This window comes from Fusarium redolens (genome assembly GCF_020744475.1).
Source record: "Fusarium redolens strain MPI-CAGE-AT-0023 chromosome Unknown BKA55scaffold_5, whole genome shotgun sequence".
NCBI lineage: Eukaryota > Fungi > Ascomycota > Sordariomycetes > Hypocreales > Nectriaceae > Fusarium > Fusarium redolens.
In genome coordinates, this window is record NW_025763668.1 from 863,694 (window position 1) to 882,772 (window position 19,079).

The 19,079-nt window shown below is 48.2% G+C and overlaps 10 protein-coding genes across 10 annotated transcripts; 5 read left to right on the forward strand and 5 right to left on the reverse strand.

Moving 5' to 3' along the window:
• Nucleotides 1–595: 595 nt before the first annotated feature.
• BKA55DRAFT_687442 (uncharacterized protein) lies at nt 596–1,598 on the forward strand (the record flags this gene model as incomplete). The annotated part of the gene is made up of 3 exons (XM_046199065.1): nt 596–758; nt 827–1,056; nt 1,107–1,598. 3 exons carry the CDS (start codon nt 596–598, stop codon nt 1,596–1,598), a joined length of 885 nt encoding a protein of 294 aa, XP_046051861.1.
• Nucleotides 1,599–1,890: 292 nt separating this feature from the next.
• On the reverse strand, nt 1,891–3,555 carry BKA55DRAFT_591939 (uncharacterized protein; the record flags this gene model as incomplete). The annotated part of the gene is made up of 2 exons (XM_046195322.1): nt 1,891–3,171; nt 3,220–3,555. The coding sequence occupies 2 exons, from the start codon at nt 3,553–3,555 to the stop codon at nt 1,891–1,893; spliced, it is 1,617 nt and encodes a 538-aa protein (XP_046051862.1).
• Nucleotides 3,504–5,169, forward strand: BKA55DRAFT_687444 (uncharacterized protein; the record flags this gene model as incomplete). Its single annotated transcript, XM_046199066.1, has 5 exons — nt 3,504–3,538; nt 3,885–4,124; nt 4,172–4,532; nt 4,582–4,841; nt 4,893–5,169. 5 exons carry the CDS (start codon nt 3,504–3,506, stop codon nt 5,167–5,169), a joined length of 1,173 nt encoding a protein of 390 aa, XP_046051863.1.
• Nucleotides 5,170–5,410: 241 nt separating this feature from the next.
• BKA55DRAFT_296332 (uncharacterized protein) lies at nt 5,411–6,283 on the reverse strand. The gene is made up of 3 exons (XM_046185581.1): nt 6,266–6,283; nt 5,749–6,159; nt 5,411–5,702 (listed from the first exon to the last, which is right to left on the reverse strand). The coding sequence occupies exons 2-3, from the start codon at nt 6,014–6,016 to the stop codon at nt 5,557–5,559; spliced, it is 414 nt and encodes a 137-aa protein (XP_046051864.1). The 5' UTR covers nt 6,017–6,159; nt 6,266–6,283; the 3' UTR covers nt 5,411–5,556.
• Nucleotides 6,273–7,258, forward strand: BKA55DRAFT_562136 (Chloroperoxidase). Its single transcript, XM_046192231.1, has 3 exons — nt 6,273–6,391; nt 6,454–6,996; nt 7,059–7,258. Exons 1-3 carry the CDS (start codon nt 6,292–6,294, stop codon nt 7,172–7,174), a joined length of 759 nt encoding a protein of 252 aa, XP_046051865.1. The 5' UTR covers nt 6,273–6,291; the 3' UTR covers nt 7,175–7,258.
• A 14-nt stretch (nt 7,259–7,272) lies between these two features.
• On the reverse strand, nt 7,273–7,989 carry BKA55DRAFT_687446 (uncharacterized protein; the record flags this gene model as incomplete). The annotated part of the gene is made up of 1 exon (XM_046199067.1): nt 7,273–7,989. The coding sequence occupies one exon, from the start codon at nt 7,987–7,989 to the stop codon at nt 7,273–7,275; it is 717 nt and encodes a 238-aa protein (XP_046051866.1).
• A 448-nt stretch (nt 7,990–8,437) lies between these two features.
• Nucleotides 8,438–9,262, forward strand: BKA55DRAFT_506051 (uncharacterized protein; the record flags this gene model as incomplete). The annotated part of the gene is made up of 1 exon (XM_046187235.1): nt 8,438–9,262. The coding sequence occupies one exon, from the start codon at nt 8,438–8,440 to the stop codon at nt 9,260–9,262; it is 825 nt and encodes a 274-aa protein (XP_046051867.1).
• A 304-nt stretch (nt 9,263–9,566) lies between these two features.
• BKA55DRAFT_687448 (uncharacterized protein) lies at nt 9,567–11,529 on the reverse strand (the record flags this gene model as incomplete). The annotated part of the gene is made up of 2 exons (XM_046199068.1): nt 9,567–9,717; nt 9,773–11,529. 2 exons carry the CDS (start codon nt 11,527–11,529, stop codon nt 9,567–9,569), a joined length of 1,908 nt encoding a protein of 635 aa, XP_046051868.1.
• Nucleotides 11,530–13,082: 1,553 nt separating this feature from the next.
• BKA55DRAFT_562142 (pectin lyase fold/virulence factor) lies at nt 13,083–15,271 on the reverse strand. Its single transcript, XM_046192232.1, has 2 exons — nt 13,221–15,271; nt 13,083–13,169 (listed from the first exon to the last, which is right to left on the reverse strand). The coding sequence occupies exon 1, from the start codon at nt 15,002–15,004 to the stop codon at nt 13,385–13,387; it is 1,620 nt and encodes a 539-aa protein (XP_046051869.1). The 5' UTR covers nt 15,005–15,271; the 3' UTR covers nt 13,083–13,169; nt 13,221–13,384.
• Nucleotides 15,272–16,086: 815 nt separating this feature from the next.
• On the forward strand, nt 16,087–17,302 carry BKA55DRAFT_562143 (ATP/GTP-binding protein). The gene is made up of 3 exons (XM_046192233.1): nt 16,087–16,230; nt 16,278–16,347; nt 16,415–17,302. Exons 1-3 carry the CDS (start codon nt 16,177–16,179, stop codon nt 16,900–16,902), a joined length of 612 nt encoding a protein of 203 aa, XP_046051870.1. The 5' UTR covers nt 16,087–16,176; the 3' UTR covers nt 16,903–17,302.
• Nucleotides 17,303–19,079: the final 1,777 nt, after the last annotated feature.

The window sequence follows — 19,079 nt, forward strand, 5'->3', positions numbered from 1 at the left end:
TTAGGATCCAACCCAAAGAATCTGAGTAGCCAATGATTTATGTGAGAATGCTGCCGCCTGATGACGATCGATTTTGTTCTGTATGCAAGAGCCCTATTCAGGGTCGGATCGACCACTTGGAAATAACTCGCCATGATTCAGAGTCTGCCGCGGGACCTCGCTTACATGACGAGAGCGGGCAACCTTGCTCGGAGATATCCTTGTTACAGGGTGTCAATGATTGGAGAATGTTCTTGTCACAGATTCGTTGGGCAATGGAGGGTTAGTGATAACGTGGGAGACTTGGGATGCATCAGTAACATATTTCTGATGTGACTTGCTGATGGCCCTTTGGCCAATGATGGAACAGCTTGGCGAGAAGATTTGGCTCGGAATGGCCGTGAATCACTGGGAAACTGGCTTTCTGATGCCGAAGCCGATACCTGTCAAGGAAAAGGGGAGGAATCATTGGCGGCTGTCCCCGTGAAAGCATGCCAGCCCACCTTTACTTGTGTTTTCTGCTTGTCCTGTATGACGTTTATTTACTGTGTGCCTCTCCTTTGACAATCTTTCCATCGTCTGCTGATCGCATTCCCGGCTCTGCCCAACATCAAATATGTCAAGAACGAATACCTTCTACAGCCTCGGCGTAATGCCTGCATTGATGGGGCTGGGGCATCTGGCTCCAGCGATAGGTGCTATACAAACTGCAACCGGCTCGTATCACTTTCCAGCGAGGCTACTCGGGCTCATTGGTACCATATCAGCTGTTGTCGACTGTAAGTCATACTCTTAACTCTAATAAGCTTCATCTCAAGGACATGTTGCTGACTATTCTCATTTATAGCCATGGACACATACAAGGATCTCTCGTCATCAAACCGACCTGCCAAGTGGATATGGAACCTTTGGGTATATGGTCTCTGGACCATCGTCCTAGCCTGTACTGCAACATTGGATCTTCATACTATACATGATATATATCGTGTCCTACCTCTTGGCTTGGCTTGGGGGATCCCTTGCGTACCACTGTACTCGATCTCGAAGGGGTGGATTCTAAGCAAACCCAAGACTCTGGTAAGCTCGATACTCATCCTGTTTCTACGATATATCCTTAACACTTTTAGCTCTTTGAGGCAAAGTCTTTGGTCGTTGCCTTCTGTATGGCAACTGTTTGTGCCGAAGCCAGTATGGCCTACTGCTGTCGACAAGATGAGTTCCAATGTGCGGACAGAGATTTAAGGGCAAGAAGCTTTTATCTCGCCGTCTTGTATCAATTCTTCCGTGAGACTTCATGCGACATTAGAGATATTCCGGAAGATACTAAGGAGGGTCTCAAAACATTGCCAGTCAAGCTTGGCAAACAGAACACGATACTACTCCTGGCTACGGTAGGCGTTCTAGCCGAATCGATCCTCACCCACGGTATCGACATAACAACGACAGGAATTATCGTGAAAGCTCCACTTATTGCCCGTGCTTTCTTACGAGTTGGTCTGACAATGGCGGCGTATTGGCAAGTCTTAAGGTTCCCTAGGCAAAACTCATGGGCTTGGGGATCTATGTCGCTTCTGGGATTGACTCCAGTGTTATTTGCACAAGCTGCTCTTCGTGACTGAACAACATCAAGGGTTGTATCCTAGAAGTCTCGACAATTCATTGAGCCTGTATGTGAGGATTATGATGCGAACAATCTGGGAGTTTGGGGACGCCCTTAGACATAGATAGCGTTTGAATGGAGTGCAATCTGATCACACATCAAATGTCTCACATGTTTTCATGAAATATCAACATTCTGCACGATGGTCCTTTCATTGAACAAGCAAAACGCCTATCTCATTTGACTTGAGTGTTAAAGCTAACTAGCTAAGCTATCAGCCACGCCTCCCAGCCTAATACAAAAGATCTTCGTCAAAGTTTGGACGCTCTACCAACATGGCTGAGCTGCTCAAGGTATTCCATCAAGTCTGTCCACATCTCCTGCGGTAGCGAGTTGGAAAACCAAGTGTTCCCTTCACAGTCCTTACCGACCACCACAAACACACTAGATATAGCTGAGACAGTATTGTGCCCGGGATCAGAAGCTTGATAATACACAGGATGTCCCCTCTTCCCCTTTCTAGTCTCAGGGCTTACCTCCTGTTCTATCGCTGGGCTAAAGTCCATCTTCTCAGCAAGATTTCCCTTGGTCCAATTTGACATGAACTGGGCAGCCATGTTCGTGCTTCCAAAGACGACAGGCATATTGTTTGTCTTCATAGACTCTAGTGAGAGTTCTGTTGATGCTTTGAGCTGTTCTTCTGTAGTTTGTGATTGTATGGCCTCTCGCACTTGAAGAGCAAGTTTCCCCAGAGGCAGGTCCAATATTTCACTGGCACGACAAAATACAAACGCATTGGTAGGAGAGTTCTGCACGTACGCCTTGTCTGGCAAGAAAACCGATCGGGCTCGACTTCGAGGGTCGACGGCCATGATGGTTGCCAGCTCCCGACTGGTGCCCCGACCTTGATACTTGGCCAGCATGAGGCAAGAAAGAGCGGCGAAGACATCCCCCTCGCTGATGAATGGTTTTCCATTTGTTGTTTCCTCTTCCAGGTGACCTCTAGCTTGCTGCATCATCCTGCTAACTGTATCTTTTGGGATACACAGGGTCCGCGACTGAATGTTGCCGGATCTCCACGATTCGTACAAGCTCCGCAAGCCCCATATTTTGAAACGCCAGCCATCAAGAATCTTATTTGCAAGAACATGACGTTCCCTTGGTGGGGACTTGAGCATGTCGTCAAAAACATCCTTTCGGTATCCTGGCATGGGGATAACAGCTTCTAGCTTCCCAGCCAAGACCTGGCTCCAAGCCTCGAATATGGCAGACAGCCCCATCAGGTCGGTCGTCACATGAGAAAACGTCAAGTTGACAAGAGTCCCGTCAGTGAAAGTCTGGACATGGAGACAGAATTGAGGTATGTCGGAATGAACAAAGTCGTCCATGTTGCGAGGCGTTTCGGGGCGAAGTCCAAGGGCACAGAATTCTTTCGGTCCGGTATGAGTTGAGATCCTTCCCGTGGGTTTGGGTAATCTTGAGGCCAGCGGATGTTCTGACATTGGAGTTTCAAATTTTTCTTGGGTGAAATACACAGCTGGTCGTTCTTCTGAGAATTCTCTCGGAACGTGTATCTCGAGCCCTCCATCTGGCTGCATGCTAGTCAATACTGGGAGATAACTGGAGTGATGAGAGCATACCCTTTGCCGAAATCTTCCACCTAATCTCCGCCACCCGTCCATTTGGAAGAGATTTGAAAGAGCATCGTTCAACTTATGAGGGTTCAATATGTCTTCGAACTGCAAAGTCCATACTAGTACGATTCCCCGCGCGGCTGCAGTGTCGTCAAACAAGTGCACTGGAATGATGTCATCTGACTCAATAATATCCGGTAAAGAACGTTGCTCTTCCTTCTTGGAGAAGGGTAGGTAATTGAGCAAAACCGACATTGTCGCTGAGATCAGAGACGTTGTAAATTGCTGCAATGACGACCATGATGCAGGAGAGATTTGTTGGTCAGTACGAGTTGCCGCCATCATAACAAGCGAGATGCCAAGCTGGATGCTAAGGTAGCATGCAGAGGATTACATACCCTGCTCTTGCTCTGTGTGCGGGGTTTTCAATTCCCCTCCTCTACCCTGGCAAGGCAGCAGTTTAAGGATGAGCTAATCTTTGAAAGGATAAAGCTCCAAGTACAGGCACTTTGGATGTATGACCAACTGAAGGAGCTGGCGGAATCGGGTAAGCGAAGTTGACTAAGTTCAATATGGCAGATGACTTGACTCCGAGGCAGACAGCTCCCTTGCTCTGCTGCGTGGGGGATGATGAGGCAATTCACTGTCATTCTGAATTAACCTGTGAATAGCATCAAGGCTCATCATGTTCGCCCGGCTTCTCTTATTCACGGCCCTGCTTGCTGTGCCTCTGGCTTACTTCCTATCGATGAGGTTGGCCCAGCAGTTATTGCGCTCGACAGTTGGTTCCGGCCAGCTATAGATACCACGCGCAAAAGGAATAGGCAACATGCCTTCATCACGCCGAACACTCTTGTAGACCATTTCTTGGGTATCCAGCCACTCTGGACCAGGTTCTGGAAATACCCTGCGTAAGCCGTTTGCATCCAAGGAGATCGACTGACACTAATATTCATAGCCCATCGTCAGGATTTCACTTTCCAGTTCCTTTGCTCAACCTTCCAGAGAACATGTACATGAATATTCGCTATATCTACAGCGCAATGTTTACGCCAGATGCGTCAGAAACAAAAGCTCGACTTCAAGAAATTGGGCTGGGAGAACCAATGAATTTATTTGGAATACATCGACCGGGCGTTCCATGGATTACTCAAAACACACCAGGCGCCATGATCCCAGTAGAAGTTCTTCCGCCGAACGTCACCTGTGCTGGACCCATCATCTTATCAGGGGCACAAGCTGATCAACAGGATCCCGAAACTGCAGCTTGGCTCAAGAAGGCTCCTACAGTTCTCATCAACCTTGGTAGTAATCTTGCTGTAGGTCTCGAAAAATACAAGAGATGCACAGGTAGCTAATGTTTAGCAGTATGATGAAAGCCGTGCTGAAGTTATGTCAATCGCTATAACGGAGTTACTATCCACCACCGATTACCAGGTCTTGTGGAAGTTCAACAAGCTAGGAAACTTCTCCAGTGATTTCTTGGTGCACTTGAAGCCCTACCTCGACAGCGAGCGGCTGAAAATGCCAAGTTGGCTTATGGCAGACCCCTCGTCACTTCTCGATACTGGCAACATTGTCACTTTGGTGCATCACGGTGGTTCGAACTGCTATCATGAAGCCATTGCGTAAGTAAATATTCAAGACTACTCGACAAGCAATCGTTAACCATTGCAAAGATCCGGTGTTACGCAAGTTATACTCCCCTTATGGGCAGATCTCTACAACTATGCTGCTCTAGCTGAGACAAGTGGTATTGGGGTTTGGGGTTGCAAGGGTACAACGCCCGACTGGACGAGTGAGTGCTTGGTAGATGCTTTCATAAAAGGGATAGATGGTTGTGGTGAGAGCCGTTTGCAGCGACGAGCAAAGTGGCTGGGCGGTAGAATAAAAGCAGGGAATAAGGGGCGTGATGTAGCAGCTGATGAGATTGTCAAATTGGCATACGTGAGATGATTGAGTATTAGGAGACCCTCTGCAAGGGCAAGCAAGTGCAAGGAAAGCTGGATTCTGGTTCCCTTTCTTCACGTCTCCGATATCCTGTAACAACATGTCTTATGATACTAGCAGCGTGTTATTTCAATGTATCCCCTGGAAATATGGCGTTGTTGGACGCCAGCATGAACACTGGGGATGATGTCGAGCCATCGGACCAGCTAAAGCCATAGCACACTGATAGCAACGATCCAGCCCGCAGCCGTGAAGCCATCTCCCATCTTATCGAAATTAACTGTAGAGTATATACCGAGAACACCACTTCCAATAACGACGAGGGGCATGATTGAACATATAACGTAGCATAGCTGGAACCTGGAGGGTCTTTCTGTGGACGCTTCGGCCATTTCAAAAGGACTTGAAAGCCGTTGAGGAGGTGCTCTTAGGTGGGATGGGCGCACGGCGAAGAATTCGACCGTCGTTCAGAGATCTTCCAATGTTAATACTCCCAGTATGAAAGCCATCATCTCGCGGCGGTGGTTTTTGTGAGTCTTCTAGTAACGGTAAGTAACAAGACTAAAAGAGAGTATTGCTTCTTACTAATCCCCGACATCCACAACTGCAATATACCAAGAACCCTCTGGAATCCGACGTCGTCGACTAATTTGAAACGGACCGTAATTATATGGTTAGCATTAATGGGGATAGCTTCTTGACCTTCGAACGCAGCCAACCTATTTGGTACGATTAGCCCGATGCTACTAAGTGAAATCTCCTCGATAAAAGATTTTATATCAATGTGTTTGTCCCTGTCTCGCTGATCTGTGATCATAGAGCTGAATCTCTCGTGAATAGAGTCAAGTACCATCTGATTATATAGAATGCATGCGCCCCAAGCAGGACGCTAGTAAAGTGGTCCGTTTAATTCCCTGTAAGCAATACGCCTGCTATACGCTTGCCGCTACTAATACGCCTCTAATACGCAATACGCCAACCAATAACAGCGTATTGCTTCCACAAGGTTAGACGCAAAAATAGAAGATATAGCAGTAATAAAAGAGTTAAAAAGTGTTAAATATGTGTCTCTCTTCCTGCTTTTAGAAAAATAGTTACTTACAAACCCGAATCGTATTCTTTTGCAGAATGAAAGCCTGTCTTTTTTCTTCTGCGTTCTTCGCAATTGTGGCCTCTGCACTGCCAGATCCAAAGGGTCATGAGTTCCGCGCCGCAGGACCTTATGACAGTAAGCCTGCAATATTAAATTGGAACAGCTGGCCAAAATGCTAACATTGTGTCTCACTACAGGTCGGTCACCGTGCCCAGGCCTCAACGCTCTCGCCAACCACGGTTACCTTCCACGTGATGGCGCAAACATCAATTATAACATGATCAATCATGCAGCCCAAGCCGCTTATCATTTCGAAGATGGCTTCTACATCGATGCCGTCAACATGGTGTTTCAGCTTAATATCTCAACCACAAACCGACCCAACGAAACCTTCCATCTCCGAGACCTGGCTCAACATGACCAGATCGAGGTCGATGGCTCTCTCACTCGAAACGACATTTTCTTCGGCGATGATTTGCACTTCGATGCTACTGTCTTTGATCCCGTCGCACGCGATCTTGGGCTGAATAAGATCAGCCGTAAAGATAAATTTGTTACTATCGAAACAGCGGCGAAAGCAACGAAAAATCGACTCGACCTTGCCAAACGTGTCAATCCGGAGTTTAATGTTTCCGTGCACCAGCATGAGACGGAATATGGCACTACTGCACTCTATCTTCTGACACTGTGGGATGAACACCAGAAGGCAGCACCAAAACATTGGGTTAAAGCATTACTTAGTAAGACGGCTCTCCGACAATTGAGGCTTGATTTTATAGTAACATGAGCTAACGAGTTGTAGGCGAGGACAGGATTGCTTATAGAGAGGGATATAATAAAGGGAAATCGGTCAAGACGAATAAGCAAGTCGGTGCTATGACTCAAGCTGTTCGAGCGGTGGTTGGGTGGAAACCTTAATTGAATATCTATTTGCAGACCTAAGACTGTTATAGGGAAGATAGATAAACTTTGAATGCTATAATTATCTTTGTGATATGTCCTCAAAAGACACTTTACTACTTGCGACTGTTAATCATACTTTGTATGAGAGTAAATCGCGACAAACAATTCTGAATTTCATCTGGTCCCCTTTCTTTTGCCTCAGCCGGTACATCACCCTCTCTCAACGAATTTGCCAGTTCCCGGGCACTTAGCGGCTTATCGAACTGAGCCTTAATATCTGGATCAGCACCTGCGTTTAGTACTAAGTTTACTGCTTCTGTGCTTAGCCTCAGTACTGCAAAACGCAGCGCTGTCATGCCGAAGTATCCTTTGGCCTGGTGATTGATCTGATCTAGGCGAGAGAAGTGGTTTACAAGTCTCTCCAAGACAGGCAGTTGAAGGTTGTCAAGCCGTGCGGGGATCAAGATGTTCGACTTGGAATACTCATATATCATGCTTGCCCTAATAGCAGGGACGAAAGCCGGGAAACCAACCTCTCGGTTAGTAACAAGCGACGCACCATGTCGAAGAAGCCAATCCACAGCTCCTATGGTTTCTCTGTTGTTAAATGTTATTACTGCTCCAAGAGGCGTGCGGGTTTGCCTAGGTCCTCCAGATTGGTTGCCAGCCTCCTCATTAACATTAGCACCATACTCCAGCAAGACATCAGCGATATCAAAGTTGTTGTTTGCAAGTGATAACATGAGAGGGACCACATCTCCCGCTTTGGAGTGGCTATTGGCGAGACGTCGAGCCTCTGAGGTAGGAAGGTTGCTCAATAGGGCGCGCATATAAAGAGGATCGGGATGTGCGCCTGATGCCAGGTGAACAGTATTGGGAAGGCTCCTGATGCTTCAGCCGCGGCAATGGTCGCCTCTGGATTTGTGAGCGACAGCATAGCCTGGCTGAACCAATTATCAGTCAAGCCCTGCATTTGGGTAATGCTTACCCTTACCCCGTTGGAAGAAGACCCAATACCCCTCCTCGTCATTGCGGAATGGCAACCATGAAAGGACTGCTCTCTGCCATCTTGCATTAAATGAACACAACGCATCGATGGACGACACAATATGCACCGCGATAATAGACTATCACTATGAAATCTCTTTCCAAAATTCAGACTCAATGACGTAGCGTGACGTCTTCAGTACGTGCTCATGACGCCCGCATCTCTGATGATATTACCACTCGACTTCCCTTCACATGAACCACATCAGGCCTCACTGTAACACCATCATCATGCCCAAAACAGCCGTCGTCAGCGGCGGAGCCCGCGGTATCGGGCGCACTCTCGCACGGTACTTCCTCGAAAAGCACTACCGCGTCTTCATCCTCGACGTAGACGAGCAGGAACTTACTCACACAACACGCACCCATCTCAAGTCCTACTACGACTCCAAAGCCGTTGACTCAGCCATGTGCGATTTACGCAACACAGATGAGATCTATAATAAGATTCAGCAAGCAGCTAAATTTCTAGATGGCCATATCGACGTTGTCATCAACAATGGCGGTATTGCGTCACCGCATTGGAAAGATGGGAAGACTATGGTTGATAGAGATACGTTGAAAGAGTGGCAGGCGTACATAGAAACAAATCTCACTGCACCGTTTGTGGTGTCGCAGGCTTGCATCCCGTTTATGAAGAATGAGAAGGACACGGGGCCTGTTACGGATGATAGTCATAGCACTGCTGGGCCATGCATCATCAATGTTGGCTCATTCCGTGCAAAGCAGAGTGATCCGAATCAAGAGGGTTATGCTTCTGCAAAGGCTGGCTTGTTGGGACTCACGCACAGTATGGCTGTTAGTCTACAACCGTTCGGCATCAGGGTGAATCTGGTTGCGCCAGGTCGAATCAAGGCTGGCCATGAGTCGAAAGAGGGCGATGAAAAGGGCGTTGAATGGGCGCATTTAAACGAGGATAAGGATGTTGAGGATCATCTTACAAATAGGGCTGGAAGACCTTTGGATATTGCTGAGGCTGTTGAGTACTTGGTCAACGCGGGCTTTGTAACGGGTCAGGACCTCATCGTCGATGGAGGTGCAGTTATGATCAAATAGTTCAAGTACATCCAACAGTCATCACGTTGCAGTCACGGGAGAAATAAAAGTGTTCGTAATCATTCATATTCATATTATACTCATACAGAGCATTAACGTTAAGTATTTCTTTGAGTGGAGTTGTGACTGGTTCATCAGTCAGGGTATAAGATAGGCTTCTTCCAAAGCCGCATTAGTCGGTTGAATCTTTCAGGGATCTCATCCTGCAAGTTCAGTTCAAGTTTGTGAGTGGAGATGTTGTGTCATAGATCAAAAACCGCTTTGATCATCCCATAAAACGCCCCATGTACTGTTTGTTCCTCGCTTAGTCAACACCACTGTCGTCGTCGTCAACAGGAGCCGGCTTCGGTTTGGCCTCTGTAGCTGTAGATAGTCTCAGGGGTCCCAGTGCGGGACCGAGTCTGTGTGCTCCTGGGGCGGGCCACTTGTTGGGGCCGAGAATTTGAGGCTTGTTTCTGTGATGGTGTTAGTATAAGATAGTTGAGTTGGTTGGGGGAAGGGGGTGCGTACGCTTGCTCCTCGATGGCAGCGTCCTTCTTCTTTTGCTCTTCCTTTTGTTGTTTGCGGAGAGCACGACGAGCATCCTTCTCCTTGCGCTCAGCAGCGCGCTTCTCCTTCTCTTCAACGCGCTTCTTGGCCTCAGCGAGCTTTCGCTCCTTCTCCTGGACGTCAGCGCGCTTCTTCTCGTCGGCCTTGCGCTTCTCCTCCAGACGCTTCTTCTCCTCGAGCTTTCGCTCCTCTTCAATACGTCGCTCCTCCTCAAGACGCTTCTCCTCCTCAATTCTCTTCTTCTCCTCGAGACGCTCCCTCTCCTTCTCCTTCTCGCGCTCCTCAGCGGCCTTTCGTCGACTCTCGGCCTTCAGCTTCTTCTCTGCGAGTCGGCGCTTCTCCTCGACCAACTTCTTTTTCTCCTCGAGCTTACGCTTCTCCTCAGCGCGCTTCTTCTCTTCGGCACGTCGCCTGTCCTCGGCTCTCTTCTTCTCATCAAGCTTCTTTTGCTCCTCAAGTCGTTCACGTTCACGCTCCTTCTCCATCTCCTCGATCCTCTTCTTCTCCTCAGCCTTACGCTTCTCCTCTAACCGGATGCGTTCGCGCTCATTTTCCTTCTCGCGTTCCCGCTCTCTCGCCCGTTCCTCGTCTCTCTCACGCTCCTTCTCATACATCTTCAACTTCTCCTTCTCAGGATCTGAACCCGGACCTGGACTCTTGATCTTCATTGAAGCTCGTGCAGATTCATAGTCCTTGTATCGATCCCTTCGGTTGTCGTTGTCTAATTGACTCAAGTGTCGGCTGTGGCGTCGCTCTCTTGCGCGCTCAGGATCAACACTTCTGGTGTATGATCTCTCCTTCTCACCGCGGTCAGAGTCACTGTTCTTGGGGGTAGCTCCCTTGCGCTCGCTGTGAAGTCGTCGGCGCTCTGCTCTCCGAGCCTCCCGCTCCTCATCACGCCGTTTCTCTTCTTCAGGCGCGCGAGGAGTGTGGCTATGCGAGGCCCGTGAGTGCTCTCGACTACTCTTGTGTCGCCTCTCACCGTCCACGCGACTGGACCTCCTCTCGCGCTCGGCATACTCAGGATCGCGATGCCTGATGGAGGCAGAGGTAGAGTGTCTCTTGTCGAGAGTAGGTCGTTCTCTCATAGACCTGCGCTTCTCACGTTCCTTGTCCTCTTCATCACTTCGACCAAGGAACCTCCGTGAGAGGCGACGAGACTCCTTCTCATCGCTTCTCTCTTCTCTCTCCTCACCTTCGCGTCGCTTGTGTCGTCTGTGTCGCGTGCTTGGACTACCTCCTCGACTTCTGTCACGAGTATGGCGGTCTTTCTCAGCACGACCACGCTCCTCATATTCCCTGTGTCGACGACGACGTTCTGATCTTCTCGCCTCCCGCTCCTCGGGTGTCTCGGTTTCAGACCGATGACGCCGAACCTTTCGGTCTGGACGTAGAGTCGGTTCATCCGCCGCCTCCGGGCTGACCTTATCTCTGTTGAGCCATTGTCGCCACGACGACTGACGCTTCTCCTGGACAGGCCTCTCAACAACAGGCCTGTCCAAAGTCGGTCTACCCAGCGTGGGTCTGTTGACCACCAACCTGGGATCGTCTACCTTGTAGGCAGGAGGGGGCTCAATGAAATCGACAGTGTTCTGAGAAGTGTCACTGTCAGACTCTTCATCAGTGAAGACCTCCCAGTCAGATACGTCACGGACGACGGGAGCGGGAGCTTTGGCGGCAGAAATCCCTGGACCTTTGACACGACTCTGATGGGCCATAGCAGTCTGTGAGGCGATGTGTTAATGGGTGAATGATACGATCATGAGTGGGGGTTTATTATTACCTAGGCAACCCAACCCAAGAGACGTAAATAGTGCAGTGTAGAGTTGAAAGATTTCAAGGGGGCTGGCGGGCTTGATGCCTGCTAGATGGGATAGTTAAGGAAGTTTTGGTCACTGACGCGACACGACAAGGCCCGGAAATTACTCTTCAGCCACGTGGGGCGTTTTGTTCAAGGGTCTATGTAAATAAATCGTCACCACTAATTTCTCGGCGTTCCAACGGCCTGTGCGCTATGTTTGGTCTGTTTTGTTTGTTTTTGTTGACCAAGAGACATGAAATATCTCAAGATCAATGTTTTCAGTTTTTCCAACTCAACCTGGACGATGTTGAGTTAAAAATAATGTTGTTTTGAGAAGAGCGGTGAGCATTGACAAGTCATGGGATGTGGCTAGATGGGTCATGAGGTTTGGCTGGAGGGTTATCGAGGGGGGTTGTGGCTGGTGATAACTGAGGAAGAGGGTGTGTGGCTGGGGAAATTGCGCAATTTAAGCTGTCTAACGTGAACAATTCTCGTGTAAATCTCGTGTCCTTGCCTGATATCTGAGAGAGAAAAGAGGCGAAAGCAAAGAAACTGAAACACAGACTCTTATACAATTCTGGAAAAGAGTCGCTAAACTTGTTGAGTGACTCATACTGGAGTCATGCGTTGGTGAAGTTTTGGATCCTGTACGTGTCAAGCCACATCGCTATCTGCGATAGGCTGTTAGATCTGAGCTAAACTTGGAAGTGGAGAAACGGTAACGGACGGGTTAGATCCCGTTTAGCTCCGAGCCGAGGTGAGTCTAAATATCCCTCACCAAATGTTGACAACTGACTGTTTCAGGTTATTGCTTTGTTGTTCATGCCTCTAAGTAAATAACACGATATTATGACTCTGAACGAGACACATCAACAAAGAGGGGTATCTTAGTTGAAGGGGAAAGAGTTGGAGGGTAGCAGAGTTGAAGCAAGATCCATGAGACAAATTCTGCAGCATCAACTCAATGAAACAAGGCAAATGGTTCGACATATGCATGATTGAGACTCGTGACAACTTGCAGCGTCTCTGTTGATCAGTGGTCGCATGAACCGTCCGTCTTCATTGGTGAATGCCAACTTTGACTTCCAGAAGTGAGCACCCGTTCATGCCGTGCATATGCAAGCTTGCACAGACTTATCCACAGCGGGTGCTTTGGGGGGAGCTTCCACACGAGGATTAATCGAGTTCCAGTGGCTTATTGCAATCATTTCAAAAATGAAAGTGAGACTCTTTGTTCCGGGATTCGAACTCGTGAGCTATTGAGAAGGTGCTCCGCGACTGAAGTGAAGTTGGTTGTGCTGCTGAATGCAAAATTTGTGGGTGCAAGCAACGAAATCAATCGTCAACCCTGCGAATTAGTACTTCTAACGTGAATATTTTGGTTAGAAAAACTTCATGAAAGAACAACAAGCACTCTTTACCTCAAGCGATGACCCGTTGCCGTTAATCCGAGGCTTTTGAGTGCACAATTGCCAATCCTGTTGCTCTACAGGGTAGCCTCACACTGGGTGAACGCGTCGCGTCGCGCTAAGGCTTTGCCTGTCTCGGTTTTCACCAGTAAAGTCAATTCACGCCGTTCAAATGGCCCCCAAACTGAGCTCTTATCAGACTTGACACTTTGCAAGAGAACAAGACTTTAAAAGTTGGGTTCTGTGCCCATATAATTGCTATATACTCTTCATTGCTCGACATCGAGGTGAGTAAATAAATGATAATAATTACAAGAAAAGTTCCATCGCGTCGCGTCGCGATTTCACTACCATCAACGCTCTTTACTGAACGTAGCGGCGAACGCGGCTGTTGGAGCCAATGCACTGAGAGTAATAGTCGTTCATCTTCTTGCAAGAAGAGCCAGAAGGGCATGTGGTAGCACCAGTCCAGTTCTTCCCACCGCACTGACCGTACATCTGAGCGGTGGAGGAACCGGCGGAAGAGGTCTCCTCCTTCTCGGGGGTCTCGGATGAAGCATCGGAAGCGGCCTCGATCTCATCGTCGCAGTCGCCGGTAGGGAGGGGCTCCTCCTCGGCCTCCTCCTCGCAGTCGTCGGTAGCGACAGTCTCAGTCTCAGTCTCCTCAGGGATGGCCTCTTGCTCGTTGACAGCCTCAGGAGTGGTCTCGGGGGCGGTTTCGGGGGTGCTCTCGGGAGTAGTCTCAGGTGTAGCGGGAGTGGTCTCGGTGGCATCATCTCCGGACTCAGGGCTCTGAGATGGGGTGGAACCAGAACCAGATCCAGTGTTGGAACCGGAACCGACGTTAGCAGGTCCAACGCTACCAAGGACAAGAGCAGCGACTTCGCTGGCAGAGACGGGGGTGATGATGTTGTCCTTGTTCTTTGCAACAGCGTTGAGACCGCTCTCGCCCTTCATAGAGGGAAGGTCACCGCTGCTGGTAGCAGAGTTGGGCACGCACGCACGGCCAAGAGCAGATTGACAAGCAGAAGCATCGCTCTCATCAGCAATGAAGAGGGTGTTGACGGAAGCAGCCTCCTTAGTAACAGGAGTGTCGACACCGTCAAAAACGTTACCCTCAATGATGGCGTTAGCTCCCTGGTAAGCATCAAAGGCATGGCCCTTCATGTTCTGGAAGTAGTTGTTGGTAGCGTGGAAGTAACCGTTGGTACCAGGCTCACCAAGCTTGGGAGCTCGGCCAGCGACATCGTGGAAGTGGTTGCGGTCAAGAGTGACCTGGTCACCCTCACCGTAGAACATCATAGTCCAGTAGTGGTTGCCGTTGCAAGAGGCGGAAGTGTCGGTGACACCGTCGAATTCGGAGTTGGAGATGGTGAGGCGGGAGCCGTCGTAGTGGGAGACAATGAACATGCGGCCGACCTTGGAGAACTTGCAGTGATCGATCCAGACACCATCGTTAAGACCCTTGAGCTCGAGAGCGTCGCCGCCCCATACGACACCAGGGTTGATGTCGGTGAACTCAATGCCCTGGACAATGACGTTCTTGGATCCCTTCTTGATGGAGAGACCCTTGCCCTTCAGGACAGCCTTTCCGTTGCCTAGAATACTCTTGTTGCTGCCAACGGGAAGGGGCTCAGGGCCAGCAGCGTCGTAGGTGATGGAACTAACGGCAACATTATCATCACCGCCGCAAGAAAGATCACCGAGGTAAAGCTGTCCACCATTGCTGGCACTGCAGCTCTTGCGATCACAGCCAGCACCAGTCTTAACATCTCCAGTAAAGTCAAACTCCTTATCAAGATAAATAACACGAGGAGTATCATCAGCAAGAAGCTTAGCAAGCTCCTCAGCAGAAGAAGGCGTGACAGCCTCTCCCTCACCACCAGTAACACCAGCAGCAAAACCATAGGCCTTGCCCGAAACGCTCTGAGCAGAAGCCGTAGCGGCAACAGCCAAAACGGCAGCAATACTTTGCAGACGCATGTTGAATAGAGAAATGAATGACAAGCCGTGAAGAAAGAATAAACGAATGACTTAGGCCGGCCTAAGATGTAACGAATGAACGAGAGCCAAATGAAGGAAAGTAAGAGCAGTAGCAAAGAAGTAAGAGAAAGTGATGATAGTTGACGATGCTGGGCCCTTTTAGATGGCTTGATTTAAGATGGACTAGGCCGAGATGGTACGTTGAGCCGAATGTCCGACGCGCAGTGTCTCATGCCCATGTCGTAGTGACCCAAACGGCTGATGCCAAGATCATCTTGAAACGGTTACGGAAAAATTATGCTTATCACCCATGCTTATTTAAGAAAAAGTTTGGTTTCGAGCTGTGTTTGTTATTCGTGGAAATAGTTATATAAACGCTGATGAAACAATTAACGATTACCCTCCTTTTATCACCAGAAACTCTTTACTCAATTGAAACGAAGTGTTTTTGAAGACTGGCTGAATAGGCACTGTTCTATCGATAAGCCCGGCTACAGAGTGACTATACGCGTATCTTGACCCGTTTTTGAGTTCTATTGGCTAGCGTACGATCTTCAGCTTCAGGAAACCCTAGCCTGATTGTGGATCTGTTTTGTGCCAAGGATTTTGTTTGTATCAGGTGAAGGGCACAGTAATTTCTGGACTGAATTGCGGATCTATGTTTCCGCAACTCGAGATGGATTTACCGCTTACCGAGGGGGGGCTCTGTTGTATGGTTAAGCGAGCCAATCTCGTCTCCTTTTGGTTCAACAATTGGCCATTCCAGGCTTGGGAAGGGAATGACATTTACCAGGCTGCACAGTGTGTAGAATGTTGCTTCAGGGTGTTATGCCGATATGATCGACAATCTTATCAATCACTTGCAAGAGATTCACACTCCAAGATACTGGGTTGCGATAATTGCAAGGATATGATGGGCCAGGTGCAATCTTTAGTTCAGCGGCGACCATTACCCGACTTGATGATGCTTTGTCATACCTGCTTGAAGGTAATGGAAATTGTATTGGAATGATGACTAATGATATCACGGGACTCATGTGCGATCTTATGCCGTGACTCATCAGCTTTATTCTAGGCCCCGAACCATATCTAAGCTTCAATATGCTATTCAAACGTCTCAAATCACTGAGTTCTGAGAGAAAGATGCGCTTCTAGACCCCATAGAGTGAAGAATGGCCACAACAAATAGCCCTGATGGCTTCTCATCTGGGAGTATACCTGGCCAGGCAAGTCAAACAAAATTAAAGTTTCGCGAGGCTGACATCGACCTCAGCTCCGGTCTCACCTCTCTCGCACAAGGCAAGACGACCGCTCTATTGTGGTGATGACCTGTGGAATCGCAGGTGAGTTGGAGGAAACGTCTCGTTGCACTACTGTTACAAAAACACTTCCGCTGATAAGACTGATCAGGCGCTGGAAAGTCGACTCTTGCCAAAGCTGTCGTGACTCAACTACCAAGCTTCAAGCGTCTTTCTAACGACCAAATCATCTACGAGTCGTATGGTCTTTACAATATTGACTACCCCGCGGAACTGTACAAAGTATACCAAGAAGAAGCAAGCCAGAAGCTCATAGCAGAGCTTGAACGCATCTTGGAAGAGAAGTCCAATGATGTAGTACTAGACCTATCTTTCTACGATAAGGAGTATAGGGATGAGTACAAACATATCGTGGAACGCAACGGCGGCCGCTGGGTACTGGTCTACCTCGATGCTGACCGAGATCTACTCTGGAAACGAATTCAACAACGACGAGCCGAGAGGGATGAATTAGACGCGAAGGATCCTGGAAGAAATGGTGACTCAGCTTTTGATATCGATGACGAGACCTTTGCTATGTATCTGGGCGGATTTGAGCCACCAAGTGGCGAAGGCGAGATTGTGATCAAGGTTGAATGATGGCGGGGGTTTGATGGAGAGAAGTAACTTTACACAGATGTGTTATTTGTTGTTGAGACCTGTGGCTGAAAGCCTGTATTCACCCTCGATTACTAGTTACTTCACACTGTGCTTTATATATTGGGTTTTACGGGTCTTTTCGAAGTCTAGACCTGATCCTCACGGAAAACCCCAAGATAGGTTAACTCAAAAGCCTAAGTATCCTGTTGCTGGATTGTTTGACTCTACCTATACTGATGGGTGCTATAGAAGTCCCTGCAACATGACTTCTTGTAAGGTGGCGAGAGTACGGGATGCCCAATTCCTCAGTTATCATAACAAAGTTCAAATTGGGACAGAGTTTAAATCACTTTCCGATGATGACTTGTATAGTAGAATTATAACGCATAATATGCCAAACAGGATTTTGTGGCTTATCTGAGTCCAATTATGCTTCATCACACTCGCGGGCACGGGATATGAACCCTATTCGAATTCAACGTCGCCCTCCACCTGGATTACACAGACCTTCCATGACGCGGTGAATTTCCTCAGTTTGAAATGAAGCAAAGCGGCTTCAACGAATAGAATGTATTGGTGATTTTATTTAAGCCAGCTCAAATCAGATACGTTGTTGACATGATACGTAATGGGCCAAATCAGTCTCGTTGAACGCCTGCAGTACATAATACCTTCCGTCCCCCACTTCCGCGGTCCCTTTCCTTGACCGTGTCACTTAGAAACCTCGATAAGCCAACATAAGATCATATTACTTCACACTGCTCAATATTCAACAAGATGTCGAACTCCTCATTAGTGAACCCATGCCTGCTTCTAGCATTACCACTAGAGTTGCGTCACTCTATCTACCGATCTTGTATTCCACAAAACGTCCACTTCACAATGAGGGGCAGAACTTACCGACCAGCTGGTGGATCCCCCAAGCATGAGATCGCCAGAAATTCTCATCATTCTATAAAAGAAGAAATGCGCCATGGCTTACCTCGTTGGGCGAACAACATCTTGGTCTGTCGCCAAATCACCCACGAACTTCAGCCCCTGTTCTACGGAAGTAACTTCTTCTAGATCGGTGTATCTCCTCCCTCTACCCGCGGCAAGACCCGCAAGATAATCCTAGTCTTCCAAAACACGAGATCTATCGAGCCGCCCGAGTGCCCCTTCGATGATAAGATGTGGACAAAGCTGTTTAGTCAGCTTCAAATTCTACATCTTGTGATAGAAACGCCCGGACCCCCAAGGATAGAAATAAGGATGAATATACCAACGTTGAGGTTCAGGGTATTTGGAACTTTCCTGAACTGGACCAAGGAGCAGGCATGCCTAACTAATCAAAAGAGCCCCGAAGATAATAAAAAGTGGGAATCAAGAGTAATTTCGAAGCTGGAAACCATTAGTAGGATGCTGCCTCGTACCCTGAGGATCGTGGTTAAAGCAGAGAAGCTAGACCCTATTATTAAAGTGGTTGAAAGGATATTGCCAAACCGCTGCACATTTTGTGGACTTAAAGCTGATCACCGCTACTTTATATTTCAGTAAATGATATGGCTTCTGGGGATATAATAGGATGAGGGGAGGAAACAGGTTTATTCAAGACCTGAGAGATAAGGCTGATGATCACGAGCTTCCCTGGAAGAGTTTGAGGGATGAAATTGCTCTGAAAGTTTACAAAGGCGACTGGCGACTGAGGCCAGTTCTTCGGATTGCAGTGCCTACGACAAGCCTGTGTTCTTTTCACGACCTCAAACAACTGCAGAATTCTACATACGTTACAACTTCTGGGAATATGTGATGACATAGAATGGTGTTGTCAAAGGTGCTAGCCTAACTCCATCGAGCAAGTGGTGTTGACGATGCTTGATTCAGTCATCCCACTACCTGATATACCTACCTTAAGTCGGGAAAACCGAGGAATTTCTAGATTTAGGCCTGAAAATTGAGCAGAAGCGGTCTCAGGATTAGCAAGCGCAGAGGCAACACTGTTAAACATGTTCTATCCTTGAGATTGCTCACTTTCCTATCTGAACTAAGTTCTGTGTGGTGATTATAAGCTCTTAGCGGAACGAGCTATTACAACGATAGGAAAAGCAACACAACCTATTTCAGGTACTTTACTGCTAATTTCAGGAGTATTTCTGACAATGGAATGATCTGCTTTTTGAGAGTCTGACCTGGGAATA

Excerpts from the sequence above, each read along its gene's own strand:
- BKA55DRAFT_296332 (XM_046185581.1), bottom strand. The coding sequence starts at position 6,016 with ATGGTACTTGACTCTATTCACGAGAGATTCAGCTCTATGATCACAGAT. Across the intron at positions 5,703-5,748 it reads GTTGTGGATGTCGGGGATTA|AAGACTCACAAAAACCACCG; the intron begins GTAAGAAGCAAT and ends TACCGTTACTAG.
- BKA55DRAFT_562136 (XM_046192231.1), top strand. The coding sequence starts at position 6,292 with ATGAAAGCCTGTCTTTTTTCTTCTGCGTTCTTCGCAATTGTGGCCTCT. Across the intron at positions 6,392-6,453 it reads CGCCGCAGGACCTTATGACA|GTCGGTCACCGTGCCCAGGC; the intron begins GTAAGCCTGCAA and ends GTCTCACTACAG. Across the intron at positions 6,997-7,058 it reads TTGGGTTAAAGCATTACTTA|GCGAGGACAGGATTGCTTAT; the intron begins GTAAGACGGCTC and ends AACGAGTTGTAG.
- BKA55DRAFT_562142 (XM_046192232.1), bottom strand. The coding sequence starts at position 15,004 with ATGCGTCTGCAAAGTATTGCTGCCGTTTTGGCTGTTGCCGCTACGGCT.
- BKA55DRAFT_562143 (XM_046192233.1), top strand. The coding sequence starts at position 16,177 with ATGGCCACAACAAATAGCCCTGATGGCTTCTCATCTGGGAGTATACCT. Across the intron at positions 16,231-16,277 it reads CTGGGAGTATACCTGGCCAG|CTCCGGTCTCACCTCTCTCG; the intron begins GCAAGTCAAACA and ends CATCGACCTCAG. Across the intron at positions 16,348-16,414 it reads GATGACCTGTGGAATCGCAG|GCGCTGGAAAGTCGACTCTT; the intron begins GTGAGTTGGAGG and ends AAGACTGATCAG.